Source organism: Coenobita brevimanus, chromosome 27 (assembly GCF_032717465.1).
Source record: "Coenobita brevimanus isolate Jiangsu-jjx chromosome 27, ASM3271746v2, whole genome shotgun sequence".
Classification (NCBI taxonomy): Eukaryota; Metazoa; Arthropoda; class Malacostraca; order Decapoda; family Coenobitidae; genus Coenobita; species Coenobita brevimanus.
The window spans coordinates 2648185-2675804 of NC_136980.1; the positions used below are offsets into that span (position 1 = coordinate 2648185).

A 27620-nucleotide genomic window follows, 5' to 3' on the forward strand; every position below is an offset into this window, starting at 1 on the left:
CATCAGGAACATACAAGAGGACACTGAGGTGTAATGTGCAGAATAATCTGCTGTAGAACGGGTTCTACAAAATCTCCTAAGTCACTTAAAAACAACTCTAAGAATATGGCCACCCTGATGTTGTAATGAGACTTGAGATCTACCATACTACACACATAACCTGGAATTTGATGCTTTTTATGAGATGCGAGATCCAGTGAGTTAAGAGCTTATGCTATGCTATCCAGTCTTATTTCCTTTGACCCCCTGAATCTGATGACAACTTTTTTTTTTTTTTTACTTATTCTAGTCACTACCTGACAATGTGATTCAACTTAGGAAGGACCAGTTAATAGTGAAAAGGTTGATGATGGCTAAATTCATTCTCTCCACTTTAAAAAGTTTCCTCTAAACTGAGTATAACTGTCAGGAGATAGCAAAAACACAGTGGAAAAGACCGCTGCAGTAAAATTAACCATATCATTATCAAAACATTTTTCATTTCACTCAGGCTACCACCAGACAATCATACTGTATTTGATGTAGGAAGAACTCATAATAATGCAGTGATTAAATTATGCTGTCTAACCCCTCTGAATAAAAAATTTCTATCCATAGATGAATAAAATCATCATGATAAAAGGACTTTAGCAACAAGTATGTCACCAAATTGAGGAGGTTAGAGCTATGACTTGACAAGCTATAACAATGTGACATGTTATCCAGTCTTAATGGAGAGTCCTGTGTCAAGACCAAGAAACTGCTTGGTGACTTCATATGTAGAGAAGGACACAGCCACCATGGGTATTGCTCTCATGTAGTTGATGCTCATCCCACGATACAGCCCTCGTGTGATGCCGTCCTGCTGGTAGATGAGTCGCAGTGTGTCCACCATACCCATCCTGTCAGGAAGGGGGAGTAATTATGTGTGAGATATGAGTATGAGGGCACAGGGTGTGGTGAGGTTCTATATGTCATCAAACAGCATTAACATTCATGATCATTCCTAAAGTTTGTGAAGAAAAAGTTCTGAATCTTTCTATTCATCAATGATTTCATGATCTTTATTGGAAAGACCAAATTACTTTTCTTTCAAAATTTAAGGTTAGATGTGCTGAAATGACCCTGCTTTGTTCAACTCTTCCCAGTTGCCGACTTCATACAGTACAGGGACCATATTTGTCCTTGTGGGCATGCATATAGTGTGTGTGTGTGTGTGTGTGTGTGTGTGTGTGTGTGTGTGTGTGTGTGTGTGTGTGTTATGATGGTATTAGTAGGCAGAGTTTTACCCTCCCGGAAGAGAGCTGAGAGTCCGATCTATGGGCAAGGCTGTGACCGTCACACTAGCACACACCCATTCCCTTGCTCAAGGGGGACAGTACCCACCCGCTTCATCAGTGAAACTTTATGCAACCTGAGCAAGGCATGAACCCCCGTCTACCAGATGGCAGGCGAGAGCGTTACCACTGTGCCAGCGAGCAGTTGTGTAATTCACCGGGTCGGTCAGGATCACTTGATGGTCATGATCGTCAGCTTTTACCCTCCCGGAAGGGAGCTAAGAGCTCATATAGTCCGATCTAAGGGCAAGGCTGTGACCTTCACACACGCACACACCCGTCCCCTTGCTCAAGGGGGACAGTAACCACCCACTTCGTCAGTGAAACTTTTCGCAACCTGAGCGAGGCGCGAACTCCCGTCCACCAGTTGGCAAGCGGGAACGTTACCACTGCACCAGCGAGCGGTGTGTGTGTGTGTGTGTGTGTGTGTGTGTTCCAGGCCAACTCCAGTTTTAATCAGCTGAGGGAGTGTCTTGCCTGACAAAGGTTAAAGGTAGACTGCCTAACATTTCTGATTTTGGATGTGCTGCAATAGTAACAGAGTAACCCCAGTCTGTCTGGGTGAGCAGACCCATCAACCTCAGGTAGGAAATGGCCTGTACAGTGAACCAATGTTCACTTGTGGTAGACAGTGCCTCGCTACTGCGAGATGTGGAGCACTGGTTCCCAGATGGATGCCCCATTTGAAAAGGAACACCACTGGAGCTTTGCATCACCCCATTATTTGGCTATATGGTTACCAACCTGAATCATAAATGGCTTCCTGGGTTACAGGAAACCATTAGGCTTGTCATTCACTGTAGGGTCACCTTAGGATTATGTAGGCAGCACTCCATCAAGTGAGTGGATGATAGTTGCCACTATCTACTACATGTGCTATTTTCTTGGTAACTAAATGACTCCAATTAAGGCAGGATTATGGGGATGCAGTACAGGTATACAGTGTCCTCTAAGCATGTCAATTAGCTGCTGTATTGGAGATATGATCAGTGCCAGCACAATACTGGGAATGAAGCTGGCATTACTGCAAGAACCACAAGTGCCTGAAAGATACTTGTACGGAGCTACTGCCTCTTCTGATATCTGAAGGGGCCTCTTCCTGTTTACAGCATGAAGTGTATGCAGCTCGTGTACAATGTTTTATAATGTATGGTAGTCAAACATGAACAATGTAAAGGGAGAGGAACATGAACATGGTTAGGTGGCTCCATACTGTGTCAGTAAAGGATTCATTGCCCTGTGCTAGGTGGAGAGGTAGGTTACTTAAATCAAAAAAAGTATATTAATAAAATAGTAGTGTGTTCGCACATAGCTAGGTTAAGGTAGCTCAGACAAGTGAAGAGACTGAAGAAAGGTAGGCGTGTGAAGTGATCCAAGTATTCAAGTATTAAAGTGGATGGATGATGAACATGCTGTCTAAGGAAACACGGTACAAGGCACTGTGAGATGATGTTAGAGCTTTACGTCTATCTAACAAGCTAGCAAAATATCAATGCATTTGGAGAGCTGCTATAAGGTATACCATGGTTTATGTACACAAGCCAGCTGTAAAGAGTCTATTATTGGGAGCTCAGTGGTGTGGTTAAACTATACTCTTATGTAAAAAAAAAAAAAAAAAAAAAAAAAAACAGCAAGCATGCAAAAGGCCATAAAACACTGATGATAATGAATGAATATATAATCAATTTATGACAGGTGAAAGGCAGTGATTGGAAATGTTGTGAAATCAGTTTGTAAGTGATGCAGAATGAAGATACAGCTGAGATAGTGGGTCCATTTTGTACAAAATACTATTCAACAGATAGTCTCTCTAAGAATCAGGGTGGATCTTAAACAATATGACATCTTTTATGAAGCAGAGTAGAAGAGAAGAAGCTATTCTTCAAATTAGTATCACTATTTTTCCTTTCAGGGAATTATAGTGCTCAATGCTCATTTAGTGGTTGGTATACAGAGAGCATGTTCAGCAATAATCAAAGCATCAGAAATTTACTTCTCATAATTAATAAATCAGAGTTAAGAGTTAATGATATATAATGATAACACATAGGACTGTGGAACCAAAAGTCTCACTGCCAAGCAGCTGAGAGGAAACAACAACTTACGGTCTGTTCAAGTCAGCAGCCAGGACAGTACATGAAAGAAGAGAAGAGAGAAAAATGTAGCATTAAGGGTACGAGGTGGGGGAGGAGGGACACTCACTGGGACATAACAAACATTAATCTTGACACAACTTTTTAAAATAAGACATTTATTAGCACCATTTTCTATGTTAATAAATTAGGCAACCAATAGGCTACAGAAATGAAGAATACGGGGAGATATTAACTGTCATGGACAATTCAAGTCCACAAGGATATAATCAAATGTTACTGATGCTGCTTTACAAAGGAAATATGCCAAAAGAAACTTAAATAATATGGCGCAAAACTTTACAGGTACACTACGAGCATTAGGTATTACAAACCCCACTTGACAAAGCACCTTAGCATAGAAAATAAAATACCATATCCTTAACCCGCCCCATCCCGACATTTTCTGGGCAGTGGTACGCCCCAGTCTCGACATTTTTGGACCTTTTTTTTTTTTGGCTCAAACATCCGCTTTTGGTGAGAAACATCGAAAATTCATAGAGAAATTGCTCACCTGAGGTGTAAAATACTCGATCCAGGTAGGAGTACCAGCTTACCTTACAGGGTTTTCTATCAGGCTGGCTGCAAAGAAAACGAGTTCTATGGGAGGATATCTATTCTACACCACTCGTAAACGGTATTTATTTATTTATTTGGTACAAATTTATATGCAGTACGAGAGTATATTGGTTTTCAAACGGTAATATAGGCATTATAAGCACTGTTTCACTCACTAACTCATCACCATTCCTGACCTTTTTTTGCCACATTACCTGATCATCATTTCTGACTGTTTCTTCCTCTAATGTTTGTCCTCCACATTGTCATCGATTGGGGAATCACTCTGGCCCTGAATTTCGTACCGTGGCATGACATGGCTTTACTGGCCAGGTCACTGATAACAGGTGAATTGCTGAGAAAAGGTCATGTGGGGGGGGGGTTATGCTGGGTAAGGCATTGTCCCTGCCTGGCAACTTGTAGAGGAAGGTGTCCCGTGTAAACGTGCCAAAAATCACTCGCGAAAATTGAAAATTGTGCAAATTAGGGACCTTGCGATGTTGCCGCATTAATTTACGTCTCCGGGATATGAGTGCACATCATGTGGGGATGTGAATTCACGTCTCCGGGACGGGGCGGGTTAAGGTATGAAAAAAAAAAAAAAAAAAACTACAACCATGCATTAACTAGAAACTATATACAGTATCTAAAAATTCTACTAAAATCTAACACACCAAGAATTATAGCCTTGCAAGAAATGAGACAACCTGACAAGTAACATCAACTGTAGAAATCACTAAATGGCAGACTCCTTAACCCCTTCAGTTATGGCACATAATTTTTCTCTCTTTCTGCTGTAGATGGCACCCAAGTGCCAAATGAGTTACTGAATGCTAACTCTGACTGATCCAGTTTGAAAAGCCTCTCATTAGTTAAGTAAGAGTGTCTGCTGACAGAAAGAGTTAAGGATAAATGGCATAATTATACTGAAGATGCTAAATCTGCTTGGCATGCAAAAAAAAAAAAAAAAAAAAAAAAAAAAAAAAAAAAAAAAAAGCAAGTTTACCTCTGAAACCCAGTGCCTGCTGAGTTTACTACAATAAGGCTTACCCGAACTTCCGTGTCTCCTCATTCATCCATGCAAGCTGCATACGTCGACGTGTTACATCGAAGGGGTAAGAAAAGCTCTGAGCTACAGCACCGGCAAGACCTCCACACAGCAGCTTTGCTGGAACCTTCAGCACCAGGCCACCTGACCAAGGTTTATACTGTTGTAATGTACTGGGCAGACATGTTACAGGCAGTTCTCTTTTAAAAATGCCTGCTGGTCAAGTGGTTAGAGCTAACCAGAAAGGTGATGATCTAGCTATGGGTATAAGGTTGATCTTCAAAGGTGGCTGAAGGTTTACTGAATATGTGAAGAACTTATCAGATTTAAGGTGGTTATTTACCCCTAAATGCACTCTGAACTATGGTAGCCCAATCTCAGGTCCCTTCAAAAAAGGGTTATGTGAGACTGGCAATTACCATCAAATTTACCTCATTACAGAATAAGCTGGTGATGTGTCCCTATATACTGAATAATTTTTCCAAATAAATGGCACTGTAAGCTGATAGTCTTGGAGAATCAGCTTTAAAGGCAGAGATGGAACTTAAATAGGAATTATCATATACAGTCTTTCAGAGTAAACTTTAGCCTTAGCTGTAGTACCTTACACTCCTACAGCCATGTGGTTCGGGAAACAGAGTATAGTACAAAAAAATATAGGAGTACACAGATTTGGATGCACCATTAGTACACATACATAAGATCTGGATGCATCATTAGCTATAAAACAGTGATTATTATGGTACTGACTATGTAACTGCTTGATATGCAGAATATAGTCAGGATAAATTAAATGTGTAAAATGAAGGGCTACTATAGTCCAGTATACTTAATAGTAGATGCTGGCCTCTTCCCTTTGGTGGCATCACATGATCAAAAACCTCTAGTTGCCTTTATGAGGACCAACCTATGTGCATAGCATTATTACAATTTGACAGGGATGATGTAGTAGTTACATGAGAAAAATGGTTCAAGAATAAATATGATCTTCATAAGTTTTGTGATCGTCTTACATAAATACAAAGTACAGTACTGGCTAAACCAAAGTTAATGCTGTCAAAAAGTACAACACTCTAAGAATGAGAAAGCACTATGTAGCTATTTTCATTACATTGTAAGTACAGTATCATTATGTCTACACCATAACATCTGCAAAAAACATTTCAAAAAATGTATATTGTAATTGAAACTTTCACTGAACAACACATATAGCTAGTATTCTACTTTTATGATACTGATATACAGAATTTCATCCATACCTGTGTTCTTTTCACAAGGTCGGCAAGCAATATGAGACAGATATTTCATACAGAGATACTTCATTTGTTCAAAGCAGTAGAAGCTGAGACCCGCATATGGAATCATCCCACATACTGTTGCTGAGAATCCTCGGTATAATGCTCTCATGCCTCCCTCCTGCCAATTAATACATATTCTTACTCAACAGGAACTCCATTATTGAACAAAAATATTACTCACTATGCAAAATGAAGGATCCTAAAGCTCTAAGCCCACAAAACACTACCTCTCCTGAAAGTAGTAAAACAACAATTCCACATTCAAAATATGTACTGTTCATTAAGCATGGACACAGTGCATTTGAAAGACTGAAGATCATGAAGCAATATGAAGGGTAAAGAAGAATACTATATTCCAGAAAAAATTACTTATGTGCATGAATGACTATATATATGTATAATCTTGTACTGTACTAAGAGGAGAGAAAGAAACTGTCTTGATTTGGAGGGCTTCTCAGTTTCTTTGGATTAATACAAATATCATAAGAGCCAAATCCTTCAGGTACACAGAAGCTGCAATGCCTAAAAACTAATCTAGAGCAACTCTCATGGAAACATCTCCACTAATGTTCTGTCTCGTCTTTCTTATTCCATCAGCTACAATATAATAGACATTCAATGAACTGAGTACTACAAGTATCTATCTGCTACAGTGTCATTATTGGATGACAAACTGAGAAACAATCTGTGATAGATGTGACAATGTAATGCTTACTGAGTATAGCAAAAGAAGCTGATATAAAAAGATGCCTTTCGATATGTTTTCCTAACTTATAACATAAACAAAAACTGACGGGTTTCTATCTGCTACAGTGTCATTATTGGATGACAAACTGAGAAACAATCTGTGATAGATGTGACAATGTAATGCTTACTGAGTATAGCAAAAGAAGCTGATATAAAAAGATGCCTTTCGATATGTTTTCCTAACTTATAACATAAACAAAAACTGACGGGTTTTGTAATTATCAGGCTGTAAACACTACAGATGTGAAAAATTTACTATGTGTCATGTGAGTGATCAAAAAATTCCACCTTCCAGACACTTGTTTCCTGTCCCTTCAATCCCACCTTTATATCACATCTTTTTCACTTCATACTTTCTAAATTCTCATTTCAAATACACGGCCAGCAGAAATAACCCTAATTTCACTGTATGTGCTATCCAAACTACAGTGACATGGTAAGGTACTGTATTTCATTTCTACCATTTATCCTCAGAAACATGGAAGGAAGTGTGTGTTAGTGAGCACAAGCTTTTAATCCTTATAAGATGGAGGGACTACCAGGGTGCTTTTACCTCTATGCTACAGATCTTTAAGTCTAGTTTCCTGTGCCTGAGAGCAGTATGAGTGAACGGTATTTCTGGGAAACAGTTTTTAATCAGCTATATCTTACCGTACAACATTTATGACACTAGCAGGAGTTGTTTTCACAGCACAACTGCCGTGACCATTTAATATACCATATCAATGACAAATTTCTGAGATTCCTTATCCTTTCAAAATGAATTAATTAATTCCATAGAATTAAGGTTCAAAAGAACTCTATGCACTAGTGTTAATTTGAACTTCTATGAAATTCAAGAAATGCGGGGCAAATTCAACATGATAATTACCTCTGTTCTGCAGGTTTAACATTGACTTAACCCCTAAGATCTCTTGTACTGAAGGGATTAGTAAAGACCATACATAACTCCTCCATTTCAAAAAGTCTTTCCTAAATATGTGATCTGAAGGTGACAAGTCTGGATAAAAAATACATCACCAGAGTAAAAGGGTAAAAAATAATGTAGGTGCTTCTTGAGATAGTAGTGGAATATAAAAAATCATATAAAAGAATATAATGGACAGGGGTAAGTGCTGGGACAGATAGAGGGGTGGGGGAAGGGGGAGATAGAAGCTGGGAGGAGGGGCAAGAGGAGTTGAAGAGGGCGCTAAGGAGAAAAGAGGGACACTGTGAGGAGTACGATAAGGGGATCAGAAAGAAAAGAGGGGGAGGGGGGTTAGGGAGAAAGTTGGAAATTTGGGAAGAATGAGGGACAGTGTTAGGAAGGTTGGGAGGAGTGAGAAACAGAGTTGTAGAAGTGAGGGAGGGGGTTGGGAAAAGTAAGGTTAGAAGAAGTAAGGGAGGGGGTTGGGAAAAGTAAGGTTAGAAGAAGTAAGGGAGGGAGATTAGAGGGAGTATAGATGGAAGTCTGGGGTGAGGAAAGAGGTCAGATGGAGTGAGGTTAGGATGAGTGAGGGAAGTTAGAAAGAGTGAGGAAGGGAGGGAGGAGGAGTGATGGAATTTAGGAGTGACAAAAAACAATTGGATCTATGAGGGTCTGAGATTCTTCACTGGCCAGATTTTTACACCTACTCTGTCCCTAGATTGGTGCTTCTGGCTGTATGTACAGCACAGCCCTTTGCAGCACAAAACTCAGTAGCAGTTTTGCTAATATCATGTAAAGAGAACATTACAAATGAGACGTACGGTGTGGAAGATGGTGATGGCAGCATTGATGATGCCAGAATAAACATGTTCACCAGCCACCTGGAAAGCCAAGCGGGCACGAATGGTGTCAAGAGGATATGTGAGGAACACTGCCGTTACTCCTGCTGCTGATCCAGCCAATGCTGATGTGGCCCCTCGCAGTGATGGGTACTGACCCCACATGCGCGTCAGCATCTAAAACAGGAATTATGCCATATTAACCCTTTTGCCGCAACTGGTGCAATGAAGTACTTTATGCAAGCCAACACTAGAGGATTTTGTGCTAATGAGAAAAATCCCAATGGAAAAGACTTCAATAACTATCTTAAGTAACTTATTCTATGCTACTGGTGCACCTGTGTGTGTGTGTGTGTGTGTGTGTGTGTGTGTGTGTGTGTGTGTGTTTTTACCTATTTGTATTTACCTATTTGTAGTATATAGGAACTGAGCTAAGCTTGTGTTGTCCTGTCTCCATATCTACATTTATCTAGTCTAGTTTTAAACACATGAATTTTTTTTTTTTGCATGTGTGTGTGTGTGTGTGCACTAAGTACCATACTTTTTTGTACAGCTCAAATGATGTGAACTGGGTGGAGGCATATGGGAAGATGCGAACCATCTGAGCTCCATTGCCCTTATATAACGCCCACACATTCTCCCGCGCCACGATGTTTCGCAACCCACTCAACACCCCTGTGGAGGAGATAAAATGAAGTGAGTTGGGTTGAATTAGTCCTTCAGTATGATGATATCTTGTAAATATTATTTTCTTGCTACCAATAGATGATAGGAGTGGAACCTTGGATGGCCATCACTATCTTAACGTAAATTCCCACAAACAAAAAAGGTAATGTTTGGTAGAAAACTGTTACTTAAGTACACTACAATATCTCGTTGTTACATACAGTCCTGCATGATGTCCTTTTTTTGTTACTGATATTAAATCTGCAGCAAATTAGTGAAAATTGCTTGTTTAGGTCCCAGTGCTAATTGTACAGCTGATATACCTCTTTCTCCCAGTTAACAATACCAGCTGGATGAACTCCCTGGAACACATCCCTCACTGATAATGAGGTCTGCCTACAAAGTTTTGCATGTCATCTGTAAAGATGTGTATAAGTAATGATATTTTTTTCTGAGACTGCCACATGCACAGAACAAAAATGGTGCAGAAGGGGGAAAATAAGCAGGTACAGTAATCCCTCTAATATCCGGACGCCCAATAACCGAACATCCCCACTAACCGAACCTTATCGTCCTGGGATCAAACATTCCCAAAATGGTCCGAAAATCCAAAAAAATTGGAAAAAAAATCGATTTTTTGCCGTCCGTAATTTGAACTTGCCGCGCGCGCCGCGTGAGAGCATTGTTTTGGTTCGTCATTCCTCCGACGTCCGATAGAGCGCCGCTGCATCCTCCCCACTTCCCGCCTGTCTCTCACCGCGACAAGACCTACGCTCTTCGTCATGGCTGCCCACGTGCTCGCTTTTGTGGTGGTGCCGTACTTGCTGCAAGGCCTCCTGCTGCTCTCTGCCCTACTCTTAGTGTGTGTGATGATGGCCCCGCCTCCTGAGAAAAGGAAGAGAGTGGTGTTGACTCTGGAGAAGAAACGGAGATATTGGAGAAGGTTGATGCGGGTTGGTCTTCCTCTCTCGCATTCTCCGCGAGTTCAACCTGGCCCGGTCGACTTTGTTTGATATCAAGCGTTCCCGAGACAAGCTCATGCAGTACACGGCTGACTTCTCGTCGAGAAGCAAACGCAACGTGGAGAGGAAGGTTATGTTTACTCCCAAGTATGCAGAGATCGACCGCTCCACGTTGATTTGGTATCGACAGCAACGTGCAGCTGGTGTGATGGTACGTGGAACGGAGCTGAAGGCTGCTGCTGAGAAGTTTGCAAGGCTTCACGACGCCCTAGACTTCAAGGCATCCGAGGGTTGGCTCTTCGCGTTCAAGTTGCGACATGGCCTTACTAACCGTAAAGCACATGGCGAAGCATTGGACGCTAACGAGGATGGAGTGGACGAGTTTCGGCACAAGGTGAAAGGCTTGATCGACAGGGAGGGCCTCACTCTCGGTCAAGTCTATAACGCTGACGAAACTGGCCTATTCTATCGCTCGGTGCCAACGAACACTCTCGCCGATGAGACGGAGAAGCGTGTACCTGGCCGCAAGCTTTCTAAGGAACGGATATCTGCTTTGTGTTGTGCCAATGCTAACGGCATGCACCGGCTTAAGCCCGTTATTGTTGGCCGTGCAAAGCAGCCTCGGTGCCTTCGTGGGGTGATGGATGTCCTTCCTGTCGTATGGTACCATTCTTTGAAAGCATGGTTCACAGCTGTGATTTTCAAAGACTGGTTTCACCATCACTTCGTCAAGGAGGTCATACATTACCAGACGAAGACACTGGGAATTCCTCGCGACCAGGTAAAGGCTCTCCTTCTCCTCGACAATGCACCTGCCCACCCGTGCGACAAGGACTTGGTTGCTGAGAATGGCCGTATTAGGTGCATGTTTCTGCCACCTAATACGACTGCTCTCATTCAACCAATGGACCAAGGAGTGATCGTGGCAACAAAGCGCCTGTACCGTCGGAAGTTCCTGGACGAGGTGATGGTGGTTCTCGAGGACGAGGACGAGCGCAGGGAAGGACGTGACACTCGAGGCAAGCGCACTTTGGAAAACCTTCGCCGCTACAACATCAAGTCTGCGCTGTACAACTGGGCTAGTGCATGGAAGGAAGTCCCTGTGAAAACTCTTGAAAATGGTTGGTCTCGTCTGCTTCTCGGAACAGATGTGGAGTACGATTTCCTAGGGTTTGACGTGGATGACTTCCATGCACGGCCTACGTACGCACGGCGACGATGTTGATGTGGACGATGTTCGTGAGTGGTTGGACGACGACGAGGGCTTATCCTGGGTATCAGACGTTGTCTGATATCGAGAAAGCGTCTTCGGTTGCTGGTGTCAGTCCCGAACTTGAAGATTCCGACGACGAAGGCGATGATGATGCAGACTCCGCCCAGCAGGACACTACTCCAGCCATCCCCAAGCTGAGCGCACTCCGGGAACATCTAGAGTTCGTCCTAGACTACCTGGAACACCCGGACTGCGACAGGGAGATGGGGCCCTTGGGACTCGTGGAGGAAGTGCGTGCTTTCCGGCAGCGCATCATCAATCGCCAGAATCGTCGGTCCTTGCGTCAGTCAACGATTGACAGTTTTTTCAGGCCCGTGACCCCCGCTGTGCCAAGCCCTGGTTCCACTCCGTTGCCTCCCCAAGACAGGCCCTCATGCTCCGAGCCACAGCCCAGCACATCAGCTACAGTGGAGTCACCGCTCGACGTGAGTTTGCGGCTGTCTTCAGAGTCTTCTGTAGTCGGTACGCCATCACCACTACCCACCGATGCACCCCTTGGACGCCTGCCAGTGATACTCTCGGGCTCTGACAGTGAATAAACAGCAAGAACTTCTCCACTAGACCACACGGGAATTTTGAGTGTTGTGCAGTGAAAAAAACGGTGTGTTGTGTTAAAGTTTTCAAGTTGGGAGAAAAGACTAAGTAGAAAAGAAATTTAACGTAACTAACCTTCTTTGTTTTGGCTTTGGAAACTTAAAAAAACTTGGGAAAAGTTAATGTGCAACACTTAAATTTAATGGAACATTATTTGGACTAAAGTGAACACTGTGAAAAGAACGGACTTCTGTGTGTTAGTGACTAAGTTCAGTGCAAGACTTCAGGAAGAGTGTAGTGCAAGTGCTTCAGGAAATCGTTCTTACTGTCAGAGTCCGAGAGGAGGCGGTTATTCATCGAGGTGGCCAGGGACTTGCTGTAAGTAGCCAAAATGTTTCATGTTGTACTATTTTCCATACTATATTTACCAGAATGTTTCATATTGTATTTTTTCCCATACTATACTTACCAGAAAGTGTCATACTGTACTTCTTTCCATACTAAACTTACCTCATGCATGTGCAGTAGGAATGTGTTTTTCAGAGTTCGGTTAGGTTCGGTTAGGTTAGGTTCGGTTAGAGTCCATAAGTACCAGAATGTTTATTAATGTATGAACATACTTCTAAACCCACATTTTATGTGTCTATTGCATTTATTTCAGTCATTTATGTGCCTTATTGGTGTGATTTGGGTGTTAAATAGGTGCTATGCATGTCCGGAGGGAGTTGTATAGGTGTTTCTCTGTGTTAGGGTCCGTAAGTACAAGTCCATAAGCTGGGGCCCAATATCCGGACAAAACCAATATCCGAACCTACCGATGGCTCTATTGATCCGGATATTGGAGTGATTACTGTATAATTCCTATGATTAATCATTATCTTTGGTTTATTCCTCATACTTCCAGACAATTTTCTTAACTCTGGAGTAACCAAGTGTGGTGATGGGGTTACAAAAACCTCCATCAACCCTTTCACAATATGATTTATCTCCTTAAGCAAAATAAAATTGTCTGAAGGCTGCATGAATATAATATGATAAACAATTCATAAATGGCCTGAAGGAGTTAATGTGACCCACGTGGGGAACCTAATGTGACCTACATAAAATGTAATAATTATGACCTGCTCATACACTGACCAAAGTGACCTATGTACGACCTACTGTGGGCTGTAATGGTAATGTGACCTTTATTAGCCTAATGTGACCTATCCAATATAAGACCTACTCTTACCTTTAAAAGACCAGCTGTGACTGTAGTAACCTAATAAGACCTTTACAATAACTGTGAGAGCTGGGGTCCATACCATCGTGTTTGTAGTGCTTGTTATGTGCCTGTAACAGGATCTTAATGCGGTCCAGAGGTGCCACCGTTGTCTTGGCACACATCCCAGCCACACCTGCAACACAACAACATTGTACTACTAACTACTGCAACACAATAATGACAATACTAAAAACAAAATATTAACACTACCACAACACACCTATTGCTTGTAATCTTCTCTAGACTTATACTAAATACAATCAACTGGAGATGGCACAAATATCTGTATGATGAAAAATGACATCAAGTGGGGTTGGTGGAGGATTAGTGCCCCTCCCTGTAAAACAATTAACTCTAAGCCATTGGCCACCCCGTCTGGGATACATGGCGTCTGGCAATGAATGAACATCCTCTTTGTACCTGGTGAAGGTTGTAAAGAAGGCTGGGTATTTGTAACCCTTCCAGCTTGAAAAGTTTCTCCTAAGCTGATTAAATCACCTGGAGATGGCAAGAAGATATATATACATGGCTTTCTATGGAATCAAAGAGTTTACCAAAAGCCATATCAACACATTTAAGAAAGGTACAACCAATCATTGCTTATCTGTCTGAATTCTCAAGCCGTGGTGGCTTGGCTATTTGAAGCCAATGGAGAGTGACAGACTGACAAGGACAGAGTGAAGTGGATGGAATTAGAGGGAGAGGGAAACAGGGAATGAAAAGGATACAAAAGGTGCGAGGGAACAGTAGCCTTTGGCTTTGTAAGGAGATGTGGCATATGTAGAAAGAAAGGTCTCTACTAAGTAGGGACAAAAATGCCTTGCAAACCTCTGATGAGGTCACTCTCACAAGATGCAGTGTCAGGTAACAGGTACAGATACACAAATGGACAGACAGATGGGCACACTGATAAAATATGTATGTTATATATATACTCCTCAACTTCTTCATTACAGTAATGAATAATATAGTGCGTTATTGTTCATTTCCTGACATTTAGTTAAGGAGATATTTTTCGTGGCTACTGGAGGGGTAAGATTTTGCCTTCACTAACAGTCTTCATTACAAGTGTGTGTGTGTGTGTATATATATATATATATATATATATATATATATATATATATATATATATATGTGTGTGTGTGTGTGTGTGTGTGTGTGTGTGTGTGTGTGTGTGTATACTGTATACAGTATATACCGTCGAAGTGGAAGGACTAAGCAGACAAATACCCAGTGTTATATTTTCTGCAAAACATAAAAGATACCTGAAAAGAGACATTCAGATAATAACCTCATGAATAACTGCGAACGTCTTTTCTTACTTAATTCCTACTATTTCCTGACGATTTCATTCAGCTTCGAGACTTTTGGAGAGGGAAGAAGATGATACAGAATTCATTAAATAATTCTTCGCTACCAGGATTAATTGCTGGGCTGATATAATCGTCTAACAGAACAAAGAATTAACTGCAAATCACGTTCTGGGGTTGAATGGGCAAAATGTTATCAATGAGGAATCGTGTTATCAAAAGTTATCTGGCGCGTTGGGCTGGATGTTATCAGCTGGGGTTTTACAAAGATTTTTTTTTTTTTTTTAACGATAAAAAAGGTTCTTTATCTGTGAATAATTAACAAAAATCACTGGTAGTATTCTTTCACTTTATTTGTTTGCTGCATCACCGAAATAGAAAGCTAAGCAAATAATCTTACACACACACTTTGTCTCGTCTTTCACTTTATTTTTCACATTAGTGGGTTGTGAAGTTTTTAGCAGTTGTGCAGGCGAAGCTATGAAAACAGTCAATCTTGTGCGTCTCTCTCTCTCTCTCTCTCTCGACAGTTTTATTCTACTCTGGGAAGACCTGTTTTTATGAAGGGTTTAATGAAGGCTAAAATTAAATTCCTCCGTTTCGAAAAGATCATCCTACGGTGAGGCTAATCTTTTGGACACAGGAAGAATAAACTGAAGAATATGCCACCACAGTGAGGGGGTTACGCTTGGGAAACTATGAATATCGGTGGACTTTACTCCGTCACCGCAGCCACTCCAAGGACTTGTTCATCTTTCGCCTCTCATGATCGGAATAACTCTAGTATTCCATCTCTGCTATTGGCGGACTATTTGCGCGTCATAGCCTGAGTGTTCATACTGGTATCATTAACCCTTTCATGATCGGAGTAACTCTTGTGTTTTACTCCACCTAACGCCAGCCTACGTATTTTATTCAGATAAGAGTGCGTCCAAGGATCCTATGAGCGAACCTCTTCTCTCAACGAGGATGACCTTTTCCTTTTAACACCCTGCAAGGACGTATTTTCACACACACACATACACACACACACACACACACACACACCACATGGATGGACTGTAAGAGTTAATGGCATGCTTAACATGCTAGTTATTCAAACATTTAGCAGAAAGCAGACTCGACGGTACAAGTTAAAAGGCTGAACAACTCCTTTCTGGATATGTATATAACGTGCCTACTGAGCAAAATCTAAGCTATCATAACAAATATGTGTTTACTGGAGGACACCTCTAAGATTTACAAAGGTTTAACTTCCAGAAAATCTTTGAGTTGTGTGGTCATAAGCACTTAACAGCAGATTTCCAATGTAAAAATGATGACTGCAGAAAGCCTTTGTCTTATTCATTACCGTCCCAAGCACTCCAGTATCATAATGTTAAAAACTTATTAGACACTTCCAACACCTTCATTATAGTGCCATCGTAATAATCATTTATTCAGACAATGGCCACACCTTCGGACATATTTTGGTAACTCCGGAAAATGACAGCACTACGATTTCACTGTGACTTCTGCCAGACAACTTAGCCCATTCAGCAAAGAGAAGCCCCTGTGAGATGAGGCAGTTAATCATCTTACCCCAGCATCAACTAACCACCTAAACGTTTGTCAGTACCAAGCCTTGAAACAGTACCTATCACGACAACTATCATTAAGTCCTGGTATTAAGTTTCTCTAACGTTCTGGACCACGCAGAGCTCGTCTCCAGCGTGATTATGCCATCAGGAGTAAATTAATATCCCCAATAATTCCCCGCCAGCACTGTGTCCTACCTTACACACTTCCCTTTCCTCCCAGTGATAGTGTCCTTCAATTCTCTCTCTCTCTCTCTCTCTCTCTCTCTCTCGTACATATTGCTATCACATAAAAAACAGCTCGCAGGGAAGTATAGGCGAACGTCTTATCGTGATAGTAGAGTACAATCAACGTCTAACGAGATACTTTCATTCTATTAAGTACAATTTCTTAGAAGGCGGACCATTTGTAGCCTGCTTTGAAACGTTGGGGGCCGCACACATTTCCCAGAACAAGTAATTAATAACAGAAAACGTGGGAGTGTTCCGACCAAGGTTCAGACTCTTGGTAACAGCAGCACTCACTCATTTCATCATGCCGATCACGTTTTGGTCAAATATGTTCATCCCTACCGTTTTGGACAACGAAGGGATCCTCTTCACAGTGACTACAATAATAATCAAACATTCGCTGTCCTCGGAAATAAAATAAATAAATAAATAAAACCTTCCTTGTGTTCCCTTCCGCACATTTTTATCTATCTGATACACAGTATGAATCAAATCACACCTATCTTCACTGCAGCTACCACCACAATGCAATGATACAAGTACTAAAATAATAAACATCCCACATACCAACAGTAATGCCATACCCTCATGTAACTAAACCTTCATTACTCATCAACTTAAAATCAGCTAATCTACGCATCACCCTGATCTAGAGATGTATAGAAAAGAATCAAACTTATGGTACTGTCGCTTCCATAACATATCTCTACAGTATAACGGTGAACACGTAACTATATCTATACTACATATATTTTTTCAGAATGTATTAAATATGTAGAGATTTATGGTACGTAACATTGATATGAGATGGAAGAAAGAGGCGCCAGCTTTTACACAGGTGAGGGCAACATCTGAACACCTGAGCCAGTTTACAATTACCCACTTCAGCTCACAGACGTCTTTATTCATTTGAATATTGTTGCTCACAGATGATTTCTTTCAACTGACGAAGGATCTCAGGTAGCAAAGGAGCAGGCTAATTAGTGCTACATCTGACTCTTGATTCTCGTAGCTCAGTGGCAGAATAAGACACTACTGTGGTTCAACATTTTTTCCACTGTACTTCATTACTTACTCCATAATCTGGAGCTCATCTCTTGTTACAACAAAGTATTCAAGATGGATAGACAACAATTTTAGGCCAAGTTAGAGTGAAAGTGGTACAGAAGTATGTTCATTTGCCATTTTACCAAGGCTTACGTACTGATAGGCACAGACGTCAAGGGACTGCTCTCTCTCTCTCTCTCTCTCTGCGCTTGGCTTCACCTAACATTCACCACTTTCTCCTGCACTCTAGGCACCCCTTCCTCTTTAAACTATTATTTCGAGTTTTATGGAATCTCTCTCTCTCTCTCTCTCTCTCTCTCTCTCTCTCCATATATGGCGGGATTAGGCAGCCTCACATTCCACGGCCGCCCCATACACAAACACCGCTGCCTGCCTTCATCCCATGGCCTTGCTGGAGATAAGACTGAGTCGTGTTATTCATGTCATACTAGATGTCGCAGTGTATATTCCTAAGCGAGTTATTTTGCATATTATACTTTCATTGTTGCGTGGACTATTTCTCTCTCTCTCTCTCTCCACTTCGGCATTGTTACACGGAGCACTCCCCCACAAAGCCGAAGAATATGTCCAAGTAAAGTCACAGCTTATTCATGATGACATCATTTTAATAAGCAAAGAAGAGCAGGTCAAGGGTGAAGCCGACACCAGCCACTTAACTCCTTCAGCCCTGTTATGTATCTTTAGGTTATTTTTGTTGTCTCCAGACGATTGTATTCTGTAGGAGAGAGATATTTCGAGCTGGAAGGGTTGTATACAGCCTTCCTTAACCTTTTCCACGCGAGAGCTCTTTTCCTCAGCTGAGTGAAATCGTGTGGAAGGAGAAAAAGAAACAAACTACCTGGGATGCGAGATGAAAAAAAAATAATAATAATCTATACTTGTTTTACACTAACTTGGGCCAGATTTTTGTCCTTTCGTGGCATATTTCGCGCTTAGCTGGGTGGCAGAAAATAAAAACAGTGCCACGCTTCAGCATCCTCTCTACAGCACTTCTTCGTTAACTAGCATCATGTTCTAGTGTTAATCTATTGGTACCGCTTAACAATGAATATGGAGAGATGGCAGTTTTGGGGCCAGCCTAGAGTGAAAAGGGGTACCAGTATAATACATAATCGTGGTGACCACCAAGCCAACAGAGGGAGGGCAACGCTACTCCTCTCCAACTGTGCTACTCCTCTCTAACTGTGCTACCCCTCTCCAAATGTTCTATTCCTCTCCAACTGTGCTATACTCCTCTACTCTCCAACTGTGCTCCTGACCTACTCAACCACCACCACCGCCGACACTCAAACCAGTTATGGCTGGATAATATGGCGGGTCGATGTGTGGGTGTGTTTAGGGAGTGGCATTTCCAAAAGGTTCTCAGCAAATAACCACACTCATTTCCCTCCCCACCACCACAACTACCCCTACCACCACCACACCACCACAACTACCACCACTACTACTTCCACGTCCCCTCCACCACCACCTCCAACATGCCTCCCTAGCATCATTACCACGCCCCCCCCCCCCTGCCACCACTACCATCACTATCACGCCCCCCTACCACCAACTCCACCAAGCCCCCCCTGCCACCACTATCACGCCCCCGGCTGCCACCACTACCATCACTATCACGCCCCCCCTACCACCATCCCCACCAAGCCCCCCTCTGCCACCACTACCACGCCCCCCCTACCACCTCTACCATCACTACCACACCCCCCTTACCACCACCTCCATCAAGCCCCCCCCTGCCACCACTACCATAACTATCACGCCCCCCCTACCACCACTACCACGCCCCTCTACCACCACTCCCTCCATTCTTCCACCCATCCTATAATAACTCCTCTCTCTCTCTCTCTCTCTCTCTCTCTCTCTCTCTCTCTCTCTCTCTCTCTCTCTCTCTCTCAAAAAGGACGATTTTATTTACCCTGAGAGACTATGAACTGGAAGGGTTAGTTTATTTCTTCAACAACCCTTTCAGTACGAGTGTCTTCCCAGTCAAAATAAAAACGTCCGCTGGTAATGAAGAATGAATAAAATGTAAGAAAATGAGGATGAAGGGAAGACAGCTTTAATCATGCAAAATCGATATATATTTTAAAGTTTTACACTTTATTGTCATGACCCCAAAACTGATGATGCGGTGGAATGGAAGGTGAAAGTGTGGCAGAGAGAGAGAGAGAGAGAGAACAGAACCAAAGAGAAGGAATAAATATCTTTGCGTAGTTATTGTGGTTTCTCCCGGGAAAATGATGACTGTATGGGTGGATGTGGATTGTGAAAGCTTTGATGGCGACAGAAATAATACGCTAAAAAAAAAAAAAATAAAAGGCTGAACCAAAGACAAAGAAATAAGAGTCTTTTTCCTTGTTAAGACTCGACCCAGGAAAATAATGAAAGAGTGGATGTGGATAGTGAAAACAAGTGATAGAGAGAAGATAAAAAAAAAAATAAATAAATAATCAAGGGGATAAACAGGAACCAAACAGAAAGAAATTCATGTTTTGAATAATGCATACGTGGATAGTGGATAGTGAAAATCATGGTGACAAAAAAGTTGACACACACACACACACACACACACACACACACACACACACACACACACACACTAAGTAAGGAGACAGCGGATTCAGACAACGAAATATAAAGATGCTCAGAACGATGGATAAGTGGTGCGGATAGTGAATGCGTCAATGAAGACAGAAAGAGATGAAAGACAACAAAGCAGAGACAACGCAAAACCAAAGAGACACAAATAAATAAATGTTTTGAGAGACAGATAAGTGGGTGTGGATGGTGACAATGTTGATGGATATAGAAATAAAGGATAAAGAATGATAAAGGATACAGAACAGAAATAAATGAGAGGAGGAAATAATGTCCTTTGTCTCTGTTGTGACTCCTCCCAGGGCGTTACATTAAAAGAATATTCGCGACACAATTGAGCTATAAATGTTGTGTGTGTGTGTGTGTGTGTGTGTGTGTGTGTGTGTGTGTGTGTGTGTGTGTGTGTGTGTGTGTGTGTGTGTTTCTCTCTCTCTGCGTGCGTGTCTGGCGAGGGAGGTAATGACGGGAGGGGGAGGGGATGGAAGGTTAAGATAATTTAGCGTACAATAACACCAACTACAAGGGTCACTAAGGCAGGCAATAAAATCCAGCCCATTCTCTCCCTGCCACAGTCGGTTTTACATCCAGGTCCCTAATTTTACTACTGGGTGAGGAGGGACAAAAACAAACCGCGACCAAATCTGACCGTCGTAAAAATTGATCTAGAGTTTTTCCTGCTGTGAGATGGATGTGCTAACCACTGTGGGAGGGGTCTGTGTGTGTGTGTGTGTGTGTGTGTGTGTGTGTGTGTGTGTGTGTGTGTGTGTGTGTGTGTGTGTGTGTGTGTGTGTGTGTGGCCAAACCATTTCCTCAGGCCTTCCCTTGCCTAACCATGATGAAGAAATATGAGATAAAAATATATAAATATATATCTTATCGCTGTGACTGCCCCTCCGGATATAACCTTTGGCCATTCCTCCTGTCCTTATCTTTACTTACAAACACATTTCTCTCTCTGTCTCTCTGTCTCTGTCTCTCTCTCGGATTACCTTTACTTACAAACTTACCTCAGTACTTCTCTCTCTCTCTCTCTCTCTCTCCCTAGTTTTATCTATCATGACGTCACTGATTTTTTTTTTTTTTTCATTTTAATTGTGTAAATTTTCATCCTTTTGCAATTTATTTCCCGCGGCTCTGATGGCTAAATAAGATAACACTACGGCTCTACATCCTTTCCGTGGCACTTCTTCGTGACTAGCGCTATGTCCATGTGTTCTTATCTCGCTATTACTCAGGATTCAAGATGGAAAGGTGTCAATTTTACGCCAAGTCAAGGTGTATTATGAAAAATAAATCGATAAGGCGACATAAAAAAAAAAAAAAATGGACAGAGCAAAATATTGGTAGGAGAGGAATGGCCCTCAACTCTCGTGGCTGTGGTGGTGGTGGTGATGTGAAAAACTGGACAGGCAGGCAGGGAGAAGGGAAAGACTTGCCACGGTACGAAAAACTTGGAGGGAAAGGCAGGAGAGCGAACAGTAATAATAATTATAATAATAATAATAACTAAATAATAATAATTAATAATAATAAAAATAACTAATAATAATAATAATAATAATAATAATAATAATAATAATAATAATAATAATAAAGCTACTAAATAAAACTGGCTACCAAAAGGTCATAGGGAAATATTTTAACAATTAGGAAACATCTTCACTGGCCATTTTAGTTCGTGGACGCATTTTCGACTTTTTAATATATTTACTTATTTCTTCCTACTTAAAGATGATTTACTTCTCTCAAGACACTTTCGCCGTGGAGGAATTATGTGTAGCCTCATTTACCTTTAACTGCTGAATAAAATCGTCTGGAGGTGGCAAAGAACAAGGTGTAAAAACGCATCACTGGATTTAAAATAATAATAATAATAATAATAATAATAATAATAATAATAATTCAAGAGGTTAATAATAATACGACAGAAAATTACTCGTGGGTTTCTCTGTGAATCCGGGCGCGGAAAAAGGGACGCGGCCGAATAGGAAAAACCCAGAGAAAGCCAAGGATTTTTTTTTTTTTTTTTTTTTGACCGAGCCATCTTCCGCCGCGGTCACCTCTACTGGCGACTTTCACTGCGACCCACCTCACCGCATGACCTTGGACCGTACTCCCTCTCCATTTCCTCAATTTCGGTTTTATTCCTGATATCTAGGGACGATTTAAGGTGCTGAAGAGGGACGCCTTCCCGTGGTGGCAATGATATAATCGGCCAGATTCACTGCCCAGTAATTCTAACGTCCCTCATCCCCCTCCCTATTCCCACACAAGACGACGGTGGATCACTGTAAACAGGTAACTTCAAGCCCATCGGGTTCACGTTACATCTGAACCTGGGGCTACATCATCATCATCATCATCATCATCATCGTCATCAACAACAACAACAAGAACAACAAGAACAACAACTACTACTACTACTACTACTACTACTACAACTACTACTACTTCACACGATTTTCTTAAAACTTACGGATGATTTCTTGTAGTAATGAGGATAATGAAAACTTTTATTAAATCCAGTAAAAAAAAAAAAAAAAAGACTTAAGTCCTTCGTATGAATGCCCTTTAAAAAATCGTCGTAGCGAAGGGGTTAACTTTGCTTACGATACGTCAACCCAGAAACTTTCAAACTCTCGGCGTGGGTGTACAGTCTGGGAAAAAAGTTGGCACACTGCTCCACTGTAGCCTATCTGCTTCACATTTAGGACAAGGCTGTCACTGTCCTCCCTGACGCATTATATCGAAGGGAAACAGATAATATACCAAGTTTTATTTATTTATTCATTTATTGGCCGTGTGTGTAGCCTCCTGGTAACGAAGAACTTTGGCTGGACGTAAGAACATGGCCTGTGGATCTTCTTCTTCTTTTTTTTTTTAAATGAAATTTTATATAATAATACCGGTACTAGCTAAAATATTTCTTCAACACAAGAGCAAGGGTATGGTGGGAAGGGAATTGAAGGGAAGGAAAGGTTTTTTCATCACGTTTATTCATTATTTATCCCACTAGCAGATAGGGTAGGTATGATGCAAAAATAGAGGAAATGCAGAAAAGCAACAGTTAAAATAGTGCCAGGTGAAACTGATCATCCATCCATTCACACATCATTTAGGCCTTCAAAATGCTCCTCTCCACCAGGCAAATCATCATTTTTTACTCTAACCCGGACTAAAATTGCCATCTCTCCACCTTGACCACTGAGCTGTAACGAGCTTAACAGAAAGTGATGCTAGTCACGAAGAAGTGCTATGGAAAGGATGTAGGGCCACAGATTGCCTTATTCTGCCACTGAGGTGTACAGTACATGAAATAAGTTCCAAAAGGACAATTATCTAGGCCAAATTATGATAAAAGGAATATACCGTACTTATTCATAATCTCGCCGGCTTAAGAGATTTCGTAAAGCTTCTTGATAAGATATATATTTAGCGTATCACATTTTTAACACACAAAACTCCTATGACTCACTATCAGCTGAATAAAATCGCCTGGCATAGTTTGGAATACATCAGCTACTCGAGTTGTTCCACCATAGCAGGATTAACAGTGCCTGTACAAACACTACTATTACTTATCGCACCTGAGTAAGATCGTCCTGTTCCGATCATCAGAAGGTTAGCTACCTGTAATATCCTCGTGTGCGGTACTGATGCAAAGTAATTCGATTGTAAAACTACAAAGCAACCCAAGGGACCATACTTCCACCTCACCCAATAAAATACATGACTTAGTACTTTGCACAGGAAGAATCATCCAGTATATCACCACCATGCCGGGAATCAAACCCGGGATTCTCAGGTGACAGCCAGGGAGCAATCCACTACGCCATGACCAAGGAAAATCTCTTTCATTTTCACAACCTTGTAACCAATGTCTCTCCGTCCTCATTGCAGGCCTGAAGAGGATGAGATAACGGCCTGGCACTTTGACAAGTAGATGCTCTTAATCTATCCCAAGCGCTTACGGCATGTCAGAATGAAAAGAAACCTCTACTTTATGCAGGAAAAATAATCCAATATATTACCACTTTGCCGGGAATCGAACCCGTGGCATACAGTAGTGGATTGCTGCACGGCTCTCACCTGAGAATCCCGGGTTCGATTCCCGGCATACTGGTAATATATGGGAGGATATGACTTATTGCTGTAATTCCTCCTCCTTACCAGACGAATGCTTGTACTGTCTCACATAGCAAGTCCATCAATTCTACGGCCTTAGTCTGCCCCGTTACACACACTCATATCGTGCATACGGTACCTTCGCAAATGCCAACAAAATTTATTATTCATTCCTGCAACTGGATCTGGATCTACCTCAAAACTGAATAAATTCTTCCTTGACCCACTGCCCACCTACCCACCAGAATTCATTGAAATCCGATAACATTTTTTTTTATATATCTTGTACACAATCATACAGGGGAACATTAAGTCACAATAAATACAGTACATCACCAGGAAAGTAGTGCCACCAAGTCTCATGTGCCAAGAGACGGCTTATTTCTGTTTAATATAATGTTTAGTCTACGTTCTGTGGAATTATCTTCTTCCTGGACTGGGCCAGTACAGCATGCGATATACTGACCTTGAGTGTTTCCTGTCTCCTCGTGGGCTTATCATGCTTTCTAACACTTCTTCCTTGGCGATATATGTTGCATTATCATACCTAAATCTCTGTCTCTCTCTCTCTCTCTGTCACGAGTACATATGCCATCTGGCAGCCTATTATTATTATTATTATTATTATTTATTATTATTATTACTGCTGCTATTGTTGTTGTTGCTGCTGCTGCTATTGTCTCGGCTAAATTAAACCGATACAGGTTGAACGACTTTCGAAATCACTGGGAAAATTCGCTAGTGTTACATATTAAAGTCGCTGGCATCTCACACTTAAATGACAGCAGAGATGAGCCCTTCACTACTCCCATACAACTCCTGCCAGCTTTTACCCTTACGCAATTGTCAATGTATAAGACACTCCTCTCCCCCTCCTTTTCCTTTCCTACTCTGGTTCACTACTGAGGGGTGTAGGCCTACCGGTGTTACTATTGGTCTAAGCTCAAAGTACAGAGTATATATTCTAAGTCTATGGCCAAAGTCAACACACACACACACACACACACACACACACACACACACACACACACACACACACACACACACACACACACACACACCCGACGCGACTAGAGCCTGGCAGATATTAAAGACGCTATTTATGCCGACTTAATAAATAAAACTGTTAACATCTCTCCCTCAGTGATATTTTGTTCACTGTGCCTCAACATCATTTTGTATACTGTGATGCAAACTACGTCAGTATTAAAACCATATAGATAGCACACCAGTGAATATTGACTCCTCTAGTTAAGGGAGGGTTATCTTATTATTTTATTATTATATTCTTTCTGTTACCAGACTATTGTATTCGGCATAAGGGATGTCCCTCGTACTGAAGGAGTTAATGAAGGCTATCTCTCACCCGTCAGTCCTAAAAACTAAAATTGCCTGGAGAGAAAGCATAAATTATAAATGACGTCCTCTGGCCGAAGGGGTTAAGGTGTATAAGCATAATACTGATACTTGTTACAACCAAGAGTTGGCTAGAACCGGTACCCGGCAAAGGTGTTCTAAGCATAATAAATCGCTACAGAAGTGCTAAATCGCTAGAGAAGAGGTGCTAAATAGCTACAGAAGAGGCGTTGCGCAACCTGAGTGAATGAGTGCAGCGGCCTAGATGTGTAACTGTTTATAGAGGTCCCTGCACTAACTGTACATATATCCGCCACAAGGCCAACATCTGCCGCAGTACACGTAGTCATTTGGGATCTTGAGCTAACATTATGAGGACTCTCTTTCTTTCTCTCTCTCTCTCTCTGGGATTGTCTTCATCTAACATTCACCACTTTCTCCTGCACTCTAGGTGCCCCCTCCTCTTTAAACTACCCGCATTCTTCGAGTTTTATGGAAAATCTCTCTCTCTCTCTCTCTCTCTCTCTCTCTCTCAACCAAGTCACACACACACACACACACACACACACACACACACACACACACACACACACACAATCCAGTTCTCATCGTCAAATGTTAAGAAGTCTGATGTATACATTACGTGGAGCTGCTGTAGGGGTAATTATAAAAGATGTTAACCCCTTCAACCCAGGACATTATTTATAAGTATTCTTGATATCAGATGATGGTATTCTGATAAGGAGAGTCCCCTTGTAGTGAAGGGGTTGATGAAGGTTATTCTTAATCCTTCCGTTCGACAATTGCCTCCATGTTTAATACAGTATAATCGTCTGGTAGTAAGCATGCACAAAATGAAGCATAATAAAACCATGCAGCCCTTCTCCACAGCCGGAGAATTTACGAAACATGAGAGAGAGAAATAATACCATATCTCTAAAACGTTTTTGTGTAACGTTCCTGGCTGTTACAACACTTTCTCAAAACCAGCCTTTCCACACCCAGCAAGCCGAGTGGGAAAAGATGTCCTTAGACTGAACAGCTTACGTTATGTGTAAGATTGTTTGTATGTACGTTAATAATGTAAACCTTAATTTCCTCTCTTGTATCAGTGTATGTTTTATGCTGAAAGGTAAAAAAAAAAAAAAAAAAAAAAAGCAGTTTCCTCTCTCCTTTCTCCCCCTTTCACTTCGCTAAGATGATTTTATAAGGTCATTCACACGAAGCAATTCAGTCGCTTTTTTTTAATTTACTGGAGAATTTAGCCTAAATATAGCCTTCATTTAACAAGAGAGTGAGCTAAATTAAAGTAGTAGTAGTAGTAGTAATAGTAGTTGAAGTCGCAGTCGCATCAACGGAGTCCCTCCAAGGAGTCATCTATCTGAATGTGAACCCTCTGGACTGCAGGCCAGAGTTACCTTTCTTCCGCAGTCCTCCATCCTCCTTTCAGAGGACTGGGAGGGAAGTGAGTGATGCAGATCTATGTATAACTGGGAAACTCCACTGCCCACTTATGTTGGTGACACCACGTGAGGGCGTCCCTCTCCAACACCCTCCCTCCTACAAATACAAATCTTGGTTACGTGAAGAAAATCATTGTAGATTCGTTTTAGCAGGATGAACTGGAAAAGCAAAGTGTAGAACCTTACCATGTGTCTTCCTCTCCCTCCATATACAATTAGGCTATTATAGTTCTTTCACCTTCAGTTGGCCTAGATTTTCGTTCTTTTGCAGTTTATTACACGTGGTTCCTGGGCAGGAAACGACCGTGCTACGGCTCTACATCCCCTCCATAACTCTTCTTCAAT

General features: G+C 41.6%; 1 protein-coding gene across 1 annotated transcript in view; it reads right to left on the reverse strand.

Moving 5' to 3' along the window:
• Nucleotides 1–697: 697 nt before the first annotated feature.
• The window catches only part of LOC145394391 (mitochondrial coenzyme A transporter SLC25A16-like), a 28855-nt gene continuing 1932 nt past the window's right edge, over nucleotides 698–27620 (reverse strand). Inside the window, exons 2-7 of the mRNA XM_080268262.1 lie at nucleotides 13585–13677; nucleotides 9387–9520; nucleotides 8828–9022; nucleotides 6314–6470; nucleotides 5057–5198; nucleotides 698–881 (exon numbers count right to left, since the gene is read on the reverse strand). Coding sequence (XP_080124388.1) covers nucleotides 698–881; nucleotides 5057–5198; nucleotides 6314–6470; nucleotides 8828–9022; nucleotides 9387–9520; nucleotides 13585–13677 — 905 coding nt within the window. The remainder of the gene's footprint in view (nucleotides 882–5056; nucleotides 5199–6313; nucleotides 6471–8827; nucleotides 9023–9386; nucleotides 9521–13584; nucleotides 13678–27620) is intronic.